The sequence below is a fragment of the Tiliqua scincoides genome, chromosome 2 (assembly GCF_035046505.1).
Source record: "Tiliqua scincoides isolate rTilSci1 chromosome 2, rTilSci1.hap2, whole genome shotgun sequence".
NCBI lineage: Eukaryota > Metazoa > Chordata > Lepidosauria > Squamata > Scincidae > Tiliqua > Tiliqua scincoides.
Window position 1 is genome coordinate 160,904,263 of NC_089822.1, and position 13,876 is coordinate 160,918,138.

The following is a 13,876-nucleotide window of genomic DNA, read 5'->3' on the forward strand; positions in this document are numbered from 1 at the left end:
ATTGGGCAGTAAGTCACATTTCAAAGAGCTGAACTTTGTCTGGCTCTTGTCCTCAATCAAGGAGAAGAAAGGGAATTAAGAAGGAACAAAGCTTTCCTTTTTGCGTTCTTTTTGTAAATCACCAGCATGTTTTGCAGTTACAATATTACTTCTGAACATACAAAAGAATGCATCCAGGAAACATTGGCTGCTCCCCAGAAGAAACAGGTGCCTCATGTTTAGCAATATTCTTCACAATGTGCCAGGGGGGTATTATTTAACTCTGCAAATGCTGTAGGATTGGTTGGACTGCGCATGTCCACCAGGTGATGCATAAAGTCCTCAGTTGTGCTGTGGATGGTGTCGGTGTACATCTTCCATGCTTTTTCTGGATCAGGAGTCTTGGGTTTAGCCTTTAAACTTCTCTCCAGCCTCTTCTGTTTATATTTAAATTCCAGAATAGTTTTTGTGTATCTGTTCATTGTGGTCACAGAGGAAGCCATACAGCAGGCAAAAGAGCCCCATGCAAGACTGTCAATGGAAACAGTAATTAGTAAAAATGGAGAAATTGCACGTGCACACGTACACATTAAACTACTACTCTGAAAGTTACATGAAGCCCCAGAGCATTTTTGGGCTGCTAGTTGGCTTCTGCTATAATTCTAAAAACTGAACTTTTATTAAAAGAGAAAAGAAAAAGCATGTTTTCATTTTCCAACTCTTGTAAGTGTGGCAATAGTTCTGAAAACATGGGAGCAATGTTGGAAGCATGCTAATAAAAAAGGGCCTATGCTTTTATATTTATTTCAAGAGATGTACCAAATGTTCACCTGTTCACATTTTTGGTATGAAAGGTGTGCTTCCAGAGAGGGGGACCCAAATCCCAACCACACCAAACAATTGTGTTTGCCGCTCAGTTTGTCTCTGTGCCATTTTTTCCTTGCTTAGAACTTCTAATTTGCTACCTGATGCCAGCTGACCTTCTTCCTCTTCATCAGTCAAAGTTATAGTCTTTATGCTTCCCTTCCCCCAATATCCAAATCTTCTTCTACAATACTCATAATTGCCAGTGGTGGGTTACCCAGAGGCTCACAGCTTTACCAACTAACCTCACATTTTCCACCTAAGCATGGCCAACATACTCTACTATCAATTTCTTGCCCTTACCCACAACAAAGCTAGGCTTAGAGGAGGGGACTATGCAGCTGCTAGTGACAATAATTCCCTAGGAAGCCCACTCTAAAAGCTGTAGTGGTAACACCAGTGGTTAGTATTATGGAACTGAAAAGCAGGATCTGTGGACCTATACAGTAGAGCAGTGTTTCTCAGTGATCCCTGCTGTACCACTTTGCATGGTCCACCTATTGGAAGTACCACCGGAAGTAACTTCTGATGATATCATTGCCAGTTACTTTTGGATTTGCCAGGTGCAATGTGACTAACACCAGTAAGAGGCTCAGGGCAGACAGGAGGACTTTTCCGAGCATGTGAAAAGTGCATGCTGGAGCGCTGCCTGCCGAGCCAAGCCTCTTACTGCTGCTTGTTGCGTTGCATTGCCAGTCTCTTTGCAAGTTGGTGGGAGTCTGAAAGTCCCACGCGTACCACCAGACATCACCTCAAGTACCACTGGTGGTCAACACCCACTGACTGAGAAACACTGCAATGGTGAATCATCCAGGAGAAGTATTTCCCAAATACTGTGTAAAGCCATGGGAACTTTGGAACCTCTCAAGGTTCATGGGAAAGTTCAGGGAACATAAAGCTTTTATTTTCTCTCTACAAATGTTACAAAATTTCGCAGCATCTCTAATCTGGAGCACAGCAATTCTTTTCCACACATCCTTATGGGATACCTAGGGCTAGAAGGTAGAATTATCACAGGCCTACAAAAAACACACACTTTTTAAAGTTGCCAATGATGTTTAAATGAATTTAGGATATGTTTTAGGTGCTGAATCAAAAAATGGCATCAGTTTTGCCCTATTGGCTCTAGTTTTGGGGTACAGCATAGCCACCTTATATGCTGATTCAAGCAGTTTCTTCATGAGGAAGCCAATGTCATGGCGTTCTCACAAGGAAGTTGCCAGAGAATGTGTGCAGACCTGAGTTTCTTCTTGCAATATCTCATTGACAAAAGGTAATTTCACAGGTGTCTATACTAGGATTATGGTTAGATTATTTCTCCTATTCCCCCCTTGGTTCTTTACAACAGCCTACTCTGTTGCTACTATCAGTATACCTTCGTTACTCATGAAGTAAACATTTGTAAAGCAGCAAAGGGCATACACGCAGACATTGCCACCTGGATGCTATGCACCAATAGGCATAAACTAATCAAAACAAATCTCATGAAAGACACTTTCATTATGGTCCCCCCCCCATTACCAGTAGGACCAGCCATAGTCCCAGGTCTGTGGACGCCAGTCTTCTGGACCAAGATTGACCGTCATTTGAAATACAGTTGTATACATCATGTGAGCCACCATTCCTAGGAGACCTGCAATATTCAACACAATACAAAGGTAGCCACTATATAAGTTCCAGAAAAAAGCTGAAGAAACATCTAAAAATGAAACCTTTCGCTAGCTCAGCAGTTTTCAACCACTGTGCCGTAGCACACTGGTGTGCCACAAATGGTCTGCAGGTGTGCCATGGGAGTTTGGAGCAGGGTCATTAGTAGGGCCATTGGGGGATGTGAGCCCTTGGCCAGCAGAGCAATGTGCCTTGTCAATTGTCAAAAAACTGTTGGTGTGCATTGACAATTGTAATGTCTTCTCAGTGAGCCACGAAATAGAAAAGGTTGAAAATCGTTGTTCTATACCAAATCCATTTTGTTGAGATGCTTTGGTTATAGATTTGCAATGAATAATGTATGGGCCCCATCTTTCCTTCAGACTTTAGTGTCTGTCTGACTTCCCTCAGTCAGGGTTTGTCTGACTGAGAAGACTTAGCCTTCATGGTTTGCATCTGTCTGGATAAGAAAGAGTTGTGGTATTCCTAATCCAACCAACTGGATGGCTTTGGCTTGAGAGTGTTGCACCACATGAAAGGGATCTTTAGGAATGGACAAGTTTCAAAATGCATGCCTAAAAACATATCTGTATGGGGCTTTGTTCATGTATGAACACATGGAAATAGTCTGAATATGTCCCCTTAGTATCATTTCACTCCACAGCTGAAATGCATGACTTTACTTCTCACATAGAAATTCCTTCTAAAAGATGTGGAGAATTCCCAGAGGAGCACCAGATATTCCAGTGATTCATTCTTCATTGGCACTGAAGCTCAGTCTCAGTATTGTGAGTTTTGGAATCTCCATGCATTACAACAAAGTGTCAATTGCATAGAGAAAAGGTTACTATGCAGATCAGGTCACATGAAGACCAGTTCTCATTCAGCACACCCAGTTCCCACAATGTAAACAAGTCCTGAGTTGAGTCTGCAGTGGTCTCCTGCCCAGGTGCGTGAGACATAATGACAACAGGAAGGGTTGGTGTAACCCATCAGAGAAAGGTTTTGTTTATTAGTCCAATTCATTCTTATTTTTGCATACATGAACATCAGAGGTGGTATCAATACATTACCTGCTAGAACAGTGAATATTGCTGCAAATGCATTTAGCTTCAGCCCATCCAAAATACTGATGGAATGGCAGATTTCAATCAACATGAGACTGACACCCATCAGAAGCAGAGTAATGTAGAGGAGCTCTGCTGCAATTGACAACCACAGAACACCTGGAAAAACAAAGGTCAATGGCACTAAGATTCCTAGATTCTGCAGGTTTACATTTTGCCTTGCATCTATCAACACCAACATACCTAGGGATCCTGTCTCTTTTTGTGGATTTCATTGATTTTTAGAGTATTGGGGGGAGCGAGCTGTTATCTGAATTTTCACAGTTAGAGAAGGAAGTGTTAAATTGCTGTTATTTATTTATTCATATTTTTATACCGCCCTTCCTCCAAAGAGCTCAGGGCGGTTTACACAGCTGCTCCTCCCCTCCTTCTTGTCCTCACAACAACCCTGTGAGGTAGGTGAGGCTGAGAGAAAGTGACTGGCCCAAGGTCACGCACAGAGCTGCTGCCTTTTCCCTGCCTTTAACAATTTATCACACAGAAATTTAGCTGGTGAAGTTTTTCCTACTGTTTTATTCCTCTAGCTCTATCCATATAAAGTAGGGGATGCCTTGAATCCTGCCCACTACATGCCGGTTGCCTACCCAGCTGCACCACCCAGCCACTGCATCATCCTCTTTTTACTTGGTCTCTTTGGAAAGCAAAAGAAGATGGGGGGGGGGAGGTTACCTTCTCCTTTGTCACTAGAGAGATCAATTTACCTCTTATTGGTTTGCCATAATCCTGGAATTCATACTGAAGGCACACAAACTTCTCATCTGAGACAGAGTCACATTTAAGGAAGATTAGAAGATAAGGATCAACATGACCCTCCAACAGAATGTCCTAAGCATGATGCTCAACTGAATCCTACTTTCCCTAAACCTTCTTTTCAAGCACATTTAGGCTTGAGGTCCAGTTTGGATTGCTGCAGGACTCATCCAAGGTGATATGCATTTCAAACAAAGGTTTTTCTCCCCACACCCAGCTACAAACATGCAGATTCAAAATTCAGAATTTAAATTTGAGCTACTGTTTTTCTCATGGAAACAAGGATTTTTTTTTTTTTTTTAAAAGGACTATGGTTCTCATGAATCAGAACACCAACCATAAAACAGAAGGAACAGAAACTTGAAATAATGACAGTATGTAATTACCTCGATCTGCTGGGGGAGTCAGGCTTATAAAACTTCTGCATTTCTCACCTATAAGGCATATAAAATGCACTCTTTAAAATTATAGTTTTAAAAACTAGATGTCTCATCATCCAGCTTAGTCTCCTGTCTTCCCAACACTTTTAGAAACACAACCTCCCACGAGCAGCAAGAAGGGGGTTGAGAGCAGATGGTGGGCAAAGCCAGAAGGACGGAGATAAAGTATTCAGTGTTATTTTGAATGCAAACCTTAAGGGAATAAATTAAAAGAATATCCATCCCATTCCAAAAAGAATGCCCATCTATAATATGAAAGAGTTAAGGTTGCTTCATGTGTGATACTTTGGGATTCATGTATCACAAATCAGAATCAGACACAAAGTGCTCATACTTTTTTTTCAGCTCACAGTTAAGAGTCTGAAACTTTATTCTGTTCACATGTATTTTGAAGGGATAAGCTACAAGTGTATAGCCCATGGCTTTCCAAATATTTATATTTTTGGAATTTGGATGTGTAATACAGGAATACAAATATCTCATGGGAAGCTCTTCTCAGGAAGCCTCCCTCGTATATAATCCAACAACTTTCAGTTTGTCCATCATAACCTTGTTTTGGAAGCATCACACCTAGCTTGACTCAAACACACACCCCTTGGGGACATAATTAACTGAGCAAACATCTGACATTTCTGAGAACTCAGTTCCTGGACCCCTAACTTTTAGGAGTACAATAACGCCTCCAATAACACCACATCCTTTAGCACTGTTTCATTAAGGTGCTTTTTGTTCTGGGATAATTGACAGCTATAGTAACCAATGATAGTGGTTACATTCTGACCAATCAGCACCAGTTTCCTTCAATGTTGACTCGTCTAGCATGATTTCAGACAGTGCTTGATTTTCCAGAAATGGATGTCTGCCATTGTCAGAGGTATTACTGTACTCATGATGCCCTTCTATTCATTTATGGAATCTACTTCTAGTCATTCCCACATTTATTTTTCAATCTCTAAGCTTTCAGCTTATTTAAATTTCAAATATTGAGTTTTCTTGGTGATAATCCCTCACCATCATCCTTATCCTCTCATCTCTCGAAGTTCTCTCTTGCTTTCAGTGAGAACATCCGCTTCCTTCTTGAAACCTCCAGCAGCCAAAAAATCCCCCGTGGGATGCAATATAGTCCGCATCAGTGCAGCTGCATTGCCACGCAGGGATTTACGTAGGACTTGCCTGTTTGTCTCTTGTCCAGCTCAAACTATGGAGGAGGATTTCTTACTCATTTTTTCCTCATGCTACCTTTTCATTGAGAGCTGCTTCCCCTCTCCCCTCAAAGCTTCTCTCTGAAGCCTCCCTTTGTATAGCTGATGAAATCTACTTTCTTTGTCATCATTTCCAATAAATAAAACACTCTGAAGAAGATTAGGTTGGTATTTCTGAAGTTGAAAGTTCTTGTACCAATGCTACAAATAATGAAAAGTGAAATATTAATGACAGAACTGATGGAAGATGTCTGCCTTTCCACCATGTCAGAGTCCACATAGGCCCTTCTGGTTTTGCCGCCTATCAGCCCACCTAAAGCCTCTCCTTAGGTCTCTCTTCAGGGCCAACTTGGTCCTTCAAGGTCTTAGAAACTGGTGTAGGAGAGGGGGTTGCACTCCATCCCACAGTCCTCCTCCTAGGGCCATCCTTGTCCTCCTCACACTGGCCATGAGCCTCCCAGAGCTAAGTAACCTGGATACCCTCCAGTTGGAGACTCTTTCCTCATTGGCCACACCCAGGAGTTCATATCCCCTGGAGCTAATAACTAGCCCTCTCTTTTCCTATCACCTTTTCCTTCTTAACTGCCCTTCCTCTCATGCTTCTGCTTCTTCACTTACAAAGGGATAGTTATGCTGGTTCTCTCCCCCAGCTGGTAAGCTCATCCCCGGACAGAAGACATTGGTGACGCAATGTCAAATGGCACAATGCGTTTCCAGTAAATAGTCTCTTTTGGAAATCAAGCCATATTAGAAATCAAGCCACATTAGTACAACTGCACCTCTCCACACAAGTTCTCCTTAGCAGTTATACAGCCTGTTTCAAGTGTTCAAAGTCTATCAAATTCATCATCTCAGAAATCTGTACAATTTATTCCATGAGGTAGGCCACTTGTTGGTTGTTATCTCCAGTTGCTTACTGAGGCTGATGTTCCGAGATGACTTGCCTAGTAAATTTATGGCTGAAGCAAATTTCTTTTAACCAAAAACTTCATGGCTCATGCATTGCACCCTCTTGGGGCAGAACGACATCTTACCACAGCAGAATGTGTGTTCCCAAACTGGCATTTGTCAAGGGGCCATTTTGCCCTTGCATGTGTGTTATTTGGAGGAGAGAATTGATAGGTGGGCCTTCCCATACTCACCATTTCACTTTCAGAAGCTGCCCAACCCAAGGCCAGTTTTCCAAAAGCATTCTTTGGTTTCAGAGCCTGGTTGATGAAAACATTAAAAATTGCCAAGAAGAGAAGTCATTTGCAAGGGAGAGTTGGTGGGCAGGGGGAAGGGCAAGAATCCCTTCTAACCATCAATTGTTTCCTACATTCCCAGGCATTTGCCTTATGAGAAAAACACAGGTTGTTTTTTTTTTTCAAACATTTAAGTTCTGTCTTTTGGTTCCAAGCCTAAGCAGGGTTCTTAGGAAATAAGTCACTCTGAACTCAACTGGATTTACTTCTAAGTAAACATGCAGAAGATTTGGCTACAGATCACTAGGTTCTACCAGCTAGAGTGAGATGCACAATCCACCTGGTGTGTTTCTGTTGTTTACTGAGGTTTTAGTATCCAAGTTTTATTGTAGCCTGTGTTATTGTTTTGATGTTACCTGCTCTACACATTTGTAACTGGAGGGTGGCATATAATTTTTTAAACAAATAAGCAAGTAAGTGGCGTTTAAAATGTTCTGTAAATATTTTGGTTAGATATGGGGAGTCTAATGAGGCAGTTTCTCATCAGGGCAGACCTATCTAATCTGCCTTGATATTTGCACAGATAGTATTTAAAAACCAAGAGTAATTGCAAATAGTCTGTCTCCTAAAAGCCTTTGACTTCGCAATGCAAGGATGGCAGTTCGTTGCTGTTGTGCCAAGACCAGAGCTGATGCTCCAAAACATTTCTGAGTAAGTCAAAACTATTATTTCTGTCTCTCTCATGTTTAACAGCACAATCCTATGCTTATCTACTCAGAAGTATGTCTCATTGGATTCAGTGGGGCTTACTCCCAGGAAAAAGTGCATAGGATTGCAATTTCAGTCTACTCCTTGCCATGGGCTCAACCTACTGGTTCCAAAGGTGTAGCACTAACTAAAATGCGACTGCTTCTGAGTAAGAGTGTTTGTGTGTGTGTTTTGGACTGTAACAAAAGTTAGTACTTATTTATTCCTCTTTTTAAAACATGTCTCCCCTGCCCCCTCTTCTTAAAATAAATGCACAGGAAAGGATGGTGCATGTGATCTGATTGATTGAACAAATGTTCACAACTACAAAGTATTGTTCAGCTGGCCAGGGATTCAAATTCTCACCTCTGTCACATTCTGGTCCGATAAGAAACAGCAGAGTATGTAATGGATGGTTATGGCAACATCCTCCTAACTTCCGATCACAACAAGGAAATTTGAATGTGAGCACCCATGCTCCTCAGACAGGATTGTGAGATAAAATACAGATAGCCCCTGCCCTCGACACCCTTCATGAATCATTTGCAAGAGATGTTGTACCGAACAATTAAGTAGTGTCCTCCCTTGTGGTGTAGGAACAAGTTATCAATCAAATGTATCTTGTAAGTTTTAAAATATGAACGATGCTTTAAACTCAATAGCCTATTTGTGCCCACAAGAAGCATGAACTGTAAGCCATTGTTCCCATTTTCCAAAGGGAGAAGTGAGGCTGTCAGTGACTTGCCCAAGGCTACATCACAAACCTGTGGCAGAGTTGAGACTTGAATGTATGCATCCTAACTACAACCCTGTCATCGTTCTGTCCTCTGGACTAGCAGAGCTTTGCAATGCATCTCTCTCTCTCTCTCCCCTCCCCAGCCCCACCTAAGCGCATAAAAGAAGCCATATAATTACAATTCATAGCAAACAGGGGAGCTCTTGGCACTCACCTTCTCCATTAATCAGCTCCTCACAAGAATACCAGATGCCGGCATGAAACTTTCGGTCCACGAACTTGTCGTCTCCTGTCTCCCAGATGTACTGAACCACATTGCTGGCATTGGCACCAGAGCTGTTAAAGCGGATGCAGTGGGTCCCACCCCGCAGCTCACTACAGAACGGTTTGGCTACTTTCCTGGTCCCTTCGCACCAGTAGCTGCTGCCAAATGCCGTGATAGAGAAGATTAGTGAGAGGAGGCTGAGACAGAGTGCTGCTGAGGCTCTCTGCCTCCTGTCCACCCCCATGCCTGAAATCTGCCTACTTGTAGAGGCAGCAGCAGGATTAAAAGATGCTGGAAACACCCACTGCTGATGCTTTCTTTTCTCCGCATCCACTGACAAGCCCCACTTCAGTACCAGATTCCCCATCAGCAGCAGGCAAGCCAGGACAGCTTGGGATGAGCAGCTGGGCAAAGGAGGCTCAAATATTGAGGGGCTTGATTTGAATTTAGCAAACGGAGAGAGCTCTGTGCCCCCAACTACCAAGTGCCAAGGCTCATGCCCTTCAGCAGATGAGGTTCCAAAACAGTGGTGATCATTTCTCAGAGCATAGAAACATTTCTCTCTTCACTGATTAGTGCCCACAGGTCACTCTCCCTGCCATGCCACCCCCTCCTTTACACCAGAGATAGGATGACAAGAATGCCTGGTCAGAAGGGACAAGCTTCAGACATGCATCAGTCTCAGCACTTATTTATTTAGAAACTAACCACTGCAAATCCTTGTCTCACAAACAAGCACATGGCACATGAGTCTGTTCAGGCTAGGTAAAGATTATCAGTTAAATGAGAGCAGAGAAGGAAAGAACACAAGCACATCTGTTGACGCCCAGGAATTAGAATAAGTCCCAGGTAAGCACAGGAGAGACAAACAGATTTCCCAGCTTGGTTCTTGGGAAAGCTGCCAATGCTGGTTTTAGAAATTCTGGGTTAGCACACTATTCATAGGCCACTGTAGTACAGGGCAAGGAGCCCAGAAAATGCCCTGGGCAAAGAAGGTCCTGTTTTTGTCTGAGATGCTCTTATACTGTATAGAGGACTTCATCCATGTGGACTTGGAACACACGCTTGTCCCTCTTTCAGTCGTACGGGCTATCAGGGGCCAGCCTGGCCAAAGCACCCTGTAGCTCTATATAAATTGGAATGCCTAAGCCAGCCGTTTTCAACCACTGTGCCGTGGCACACTGGTGTGCTGTGAATGGTCCCCAGGTGTGCCATGGGAATTTGGGAAAGGGTCATTTATTAGTAGGGCCATTGGGGGATGTGAGCTCCCTCCATTGGCAGCATGGTGTGCCCTGTCAATTGTCAAAAACCTGATGGTGTGCCTTGACAATTTTAGTGCCTTGCCAGTGTGCCATCAGATGAAAAAGGTTGACAATCACTGGCCTAAGCAGTGCTTCATCCCTGCAGATAGGTCTGACTGGGTGCCAGTGCAAGGGAACCCATCATACTCTTGGTCCAGCACTCCAGCATTAAACTGAAAGCAGGGATAAGTCCACCTGTTCCACTGTAAACAGCTCTCCTTCAAAGCTAGGGCTGCTGTAATGTAGTGACATAGAACCTGAGCTCTACTAAAAGTTCATGATTCAAATCTCACTTCTACACTCCTTAGCTGGCCTTGTGCAAACCACTATCTCTCAGCCCATGGTACAGTTCCACATCACCTCAAGGGCTTCTAAACGAAGGAGCCAATGTGAAGTTCCTTCCCATCCAGACACAGTCCAACCATGTGACTCCTTCATACACATTCTCAGACCTTTGTCTGGAATTTACCATTGTGAATAAATATGATTTGGGCTTGAGTATCACATATGTGAGGCACAGGTGTCCTCAGACTTCCTGATGCCTAAGGTAGCTTGCAAAATGCTGCCCATCCACAAAATGTGCCAGTCTCTGCTCCTGCCCTTCTCTCCAATGCTCTAGCTTAGCAATTTCTTCCTCTCCATATTCCCTCTTCCTCTCTGCCCACATTCCTTTTCCAATCCAGGGGTAATGGTGGCAAGTAGGCGGACAGAGATGAGCACACTCCACAATCAACCCAGCTACCTGAGACAACTGCTTCAGTTGGCCTCATGGACAGGCCGGCCCTGATGGGACATATTAGGAAAAACTCTGTACAAATGCTAATTATTCTTAAGTATTAAAAGGGAGGGAAGATGTGGCAGAAGTGGCACTGCACACGCTCTTTTATAGTCCCTAGCAATCTGTAGACAGGGGAGGAACCAGCTTGGACCATAATACCAGCTCATGTAACTTACAGAGGTTGTGTAGACTGAAATCAGCACAACATATCTGATCCTCCATCTTCAAGTCAGCTGTTTGCTACTGCCTTGCCCCCATATCAGGAGTGACCAAGCTGTTGGAAGAGAATTTTACTTTGGTTTAAGGCAAGATAAGATATTTACCCAGTGACTAATGGTAGTGACCACAAGGACTGATTATATTATACCATCCACTGTGTATGCAGCAGGTGTGGGCTGGTATCAGACTGGGCTGGTAGTAGGCAAACTGGGTTGTTAGAAAACAAAGAAGGGAGGAAGACTAGGTCAGAGAGGGAGTTGGGGATGCACCACAATGAGCTGTAGAGCTCACAGAAGACCTACACATTTTCAAATCTTCTAACAACAATCACAAGGATTTAGCAAGTTGCTTTGTTTGAAACAGAGAGGGAGTAGTCTAGCTCAGGGGTGCCCAAACCCCGGCCCTGGGGCCACTTGCGGCCCTCGAGGCCTCTCAATGCGGCCCTCAGGGAGCCCCCAGTCTCCAATGAGCCTCTGGCCCTCCAGAGATTTGTTGGAGCCCGCACTGGCCCGGCACAACTGCTCTCAGTGTGAGGGCGACTGTTTGACCTCTTGCGTGAGCTGTGGGATGAGGGCTTCCTCCACTGCTTGCTGTTTCACGTCTGTGATGCAGTAGCAGCAGCAAAGGAAGGGCCAGCCTTGCTTTGTGCAAGGCCTTTTATAGGCCTTGAGCTATTGCAAGACCTTCATTCATTCATAAAAGTTCATCTTTAATATATTCATTTATGTAAACTTGTGCAAATTTATTCAAATTTTAAATGTAAATTAATTCTTTTTCCGCCCCGGCCCCCGACACAGTATCAGAGAGACGATGTGGCCCTCCTGCCAAAAACTTTGACACCCCTGGTCTAGCTGGTTCACTCAAAACTACAATCACATTAATTTCAGCTGTCTTTGAATGTCTGGCATTTAACAACACATACTAAATTAAGTAAATCTCTAATGTAAGAACATGCCTTAAACAGTGTCAAGTGATGGGCAAAAATTCTGAAAACTTATCATGAGCAACCCAGTAATGGGACTGATGTGGGCAAAGCAGGCAAGTAGCCACCCTATCTTTAATGTTAACACTTCATCTTCAGTCATGACCATAAGAAGGACCCTGTTAAATCAGGACAAAGGTTCACAAATCTTTTTTTCTTGCAGTGGCCAGTAAGATGCCCCTGGAAAGCCCAGAAGCAGGACCTGTAAGCAATTAGCTCTCTCTGATTGCTGCCTCCCTGCAACTGGCATTCTGGGGCACCCTGCCTCTGGACCTGGAGGTGGTACTCTGTTCCTGAGTTATGAATAACTGGCATATGGGCTCTGCAGTCCATCCATTCTGGGGCTTTCCTGCTGGCCCGATAGCACTGAGCCTGCAGGAGCTGGCTGTTCTCACTTAATGTCCATTCCAGTTTCCAGAATGTAAACAGAATGGACCTTGAGGACTTCGTGTTTATAACTATCATGACTACTAGCCATTGATGAACTTGTCCTCCAAGAATTTGTCTAATCCCCCCTTAAAGCCATCTAAAGCTAGCTAGTGTCCATCAGTTTCATTGGATGACACTGGCTCTAGTCTTATGGGGGGAGCTGAAGGAAAGCATTTACCTAATTTTTCCTGCACCGATTGTGTTGCAGTTACCAGTAATGCTAGCTAATAACATAGGAAGAGATGCTGGGGAAAGATTCAAAAGGAGAGGGAAAGCACATGGCTTTCAAGATTCATGGCTCTGGAAATATTTTCTTGCAACACAGTAAGAGAGAAGATATCAGTGATTCTTTGATCCTGGTGGAACACAGTACATGTTTGTAAACCTGAAGAGAGCTTTCAGTTCAGCTTTTTGCTTTTACCCAATGTAAAAGTTCTTCCCAGACATAGCAGTTGTGCAACTTGATGCACAGTTTCAAAGCCTGGATTTGAGTCATTTAAGAAGTAAAGCAAGAATTAGTAAATCCTGGGCTCAATCCTATCTAAATGCTGCACCAGCAGAACATGTGTTCTACCAGTGCACACTGTCACAAAGCGCTTTGCAAGAGCACAAGGAGCTAGTGTACCAGTGGGAAGGCTGGAGCCTTCCCGCACATGCTGGCAGAACATCCACTGGAGCAGGTGAGTCCAGCTCAGGGCAGGGAAGGGTGGGTGGAACAGGGTGGGAGGAGAGGAAGGGGGCAGTGCCAGCAGCAGGGTGGTGGACAAATTGGTAGCGCCAGTGCATGTCATATCCAAACCTCCTTTCTGGGCATGATCCATCTGCACACTGGCACAGGTAGAAGTTGACCTGTTAGGGCTTCTGGGGTCCACCCCAGGGCAAGGGAACAAATGTCCCAAAGGAAACTTCCAGCAGCCAAAAACCCCTGCGGGATGCTTTGGAAGCCAAACTCAGCCTGCTGCATTGTCAAGCAGGGATTTAGTTAGGATTGGGCAGCCAGAACCTTAAACTGGCAAGCTTCATTAGTAACAGTATTCTGAGCCAAGTTAATTATCAAAGATATTCCCATAATGTCTACTCTTATCTCATGTTCAAATCAGCAGAGCTGTGGTGGAGAGACATCAGTTTGCTCAAGATTACTGCAAATAGTGAATCATCAGGGATTCTTTATAACAAGACATTTATTTCCTGAAATTTTTTAAAAAAATCCTTTTTATTATACACAT

At 43.7% G+C, this 13,876-nt stretch overlaps 1 protein-coding gene across 1 annotated transcript; it reads right to left on the reverse strand.

The window, feature by feature from the left end:
* Positions 1-218: 218 nt before the first annotated feature.
* Positions 219-9,185, reverse strand: GSG1L2 (GSG1 like 2). The gene is made up of 5 exons (XM_066617041.1): positions 8,891-9,185; positions 4,754-4,801; positions 3,564-3,716; positions 2,365-2,476; positions 219-510 (listed from the first exon to the last, which is right to left on the reverse strand). Exons 1-5 carry the CDS (start codon positions 9,183-9,185, stop codon positions 219-221), a joined length of 900 nt encoding a protein of 299 aa, XP_066473138.1.
* Between the last annotated feature and the right edge of the window lie 4,691 nt (positions 9,186-13,876).

Coding starts and splice junctions, on each gene's coding strand:
- GSG1L2 (XM_066617041.1), bottom strand. CDS start 9,185: ATGGGGGTGGACAGGAGGCAGAGAGCCTCAGCAGCACTCTGTCTCAGC. Junction 3,717..4,753: donor GACTCCCCCAGCAGATCGAG/GTAATTACATAC, acceptor TTGTTTTTCCAG/GTGTTCTGTGGTTGTCAATT. Junction 2,477..3,563: donor AATATTCACTGTTCTAGCAG/GTAATGTATTGA, acceptor TGAATATTGCAG/GTCTCCTAGGAATGGTGGCT.